This window comes from Condylura cristata, unplaced genomic scaffold (genome assembly GCF_000260355.1).
Source record: "Condylura cristata isolate star-nosed mole 26May11 unplaced genomic scaffold, ConCri1.0 scaffold00001, whole genome shotgun sequence".
NCBI classification, from domain to species: domain Eukaryota; kingdom Metazoa; phylum Chordata; class Mammalia; order Eulipotyphla; family Talpidae; genus Condylura; species Condylura cristata.
This window is the reverse complement of record NW_004567102.1, coordinates 89,558,224-89,559,211: the sequence shown is the minus strand read 5'-3', so window position 1 is coordinate 89,559,211 and position 988 is coordinate 89,558,224. Positions and strand designations below refer to the sequence as shown.

General features: G+C 71.1%; 1 protein-coding gene across 1 annotated transcript in view; it reads left to right on the top strand.

Annotated features, from left to right (window-relative positions):
- Positions 1-57: 57 nt before the first annotated feature.
- The window catches only part of LOC105854757 (cAMP and cAMP-inhibited cGMP 3',5'-cyclic phosphodiesterase 10A-like), a 2,862-nt gene continuing 1,931 nt past the window's right edge, over positions 58-988 (top strand). Inside the window, exons 1-2 of the mRNA XM_012735234.1 lie at positions 58-201; positions 906-988. Of these exons, the coding sequence (XP_012590688.1) occupies positions 59-201; positions 906-988 (226 nt within the window). The 5' untranslated portion in view covers position 58. The remainder of the gene's footprint in view (positions 202-905) is intronic.

Genomic DNA, 988 nt, shown 5'->3' with positions numbered 1-988 from the left:
GGGGGCGGGGCCTGGCCGGTTCAGGGGCGGCGCCCCGCTGAGGCCGCGTCTCGCGCAGATGTACCACAGGATCCGCCACTCGGAGTGCATCTACCGCGTGACCATGGAGAAGCTGTCCTACCACAGCGTCTGCACGGCCGAGGAGTGGCGGGGCCTCATGCACTTCAGCCTGCCCGTGCGCCTCTGCAAGGAGGTGGAGCTGTGAGTCTGGGCGGCCCTGGCCCTGCCCCGAGTGGGAGACGCTGGGCCGGGTGGGGCTGTGCTGCGGGGTCGCTGGGCAGGCCAGGCCTGTCCGGGCAGCAGAGCCCTGCAGGTGGTCTGTGCAGGCCTGCCGGCACCTTGCGTGTCTGGCTCTCCCCCGGCCTGCGTTGGCCTGGGAGGCCCTGACTTACGGCTCGCCCTGGAGGCTGGGCTGTGTGGGGCCGTGTCCGGGGACTGGCCCCTTACCCTCGGGCTGGTGCTGACCGGGGCAGGTGCGGGAGGCCCCCGAGGTGGGCAGGGGACGCCTGGCTGCAGGGTGCGCCCGCTGGTGGTTTGCTGTCTGCGGCCTGGGGCCAGAGGTCAGCCTGCCGGGGCCAGGGACGAACAGGCGGACCGTGCGTGTCCGCGGGGTGCCCTCTAGGTTGACTTGGAAGCAGATTAGAGCCCAAGGAATGCTGGGCCCGAGCTGCCCCTCCACGTCCTTCTGCGTGTCCGCAGCCCGGCGCCCCTCAAGCGCCCCGACCCCGCTGCCCGTTTCCAGGCCGTTTGACAGCAAACGGGGGTGGCTTCGCCGGGGGCCGGGCAGGGCAGCGGCGTTGGTGCCACAGGGCGGACGGACAGCAGGGCCGGAGTGGTGGGCGCCACTCAGAGCGCGCCGCGGCCGGTTCGGCCCTGGCCGGTCACCTGCTCGTCCTCCATTTCAGATTCCACTTCGACATCGGGCCCTTTGAGAGCATGTGGCCTGGGATTTTCGTGTACATGATCCACCGGTCCTGCGGCACGTCCT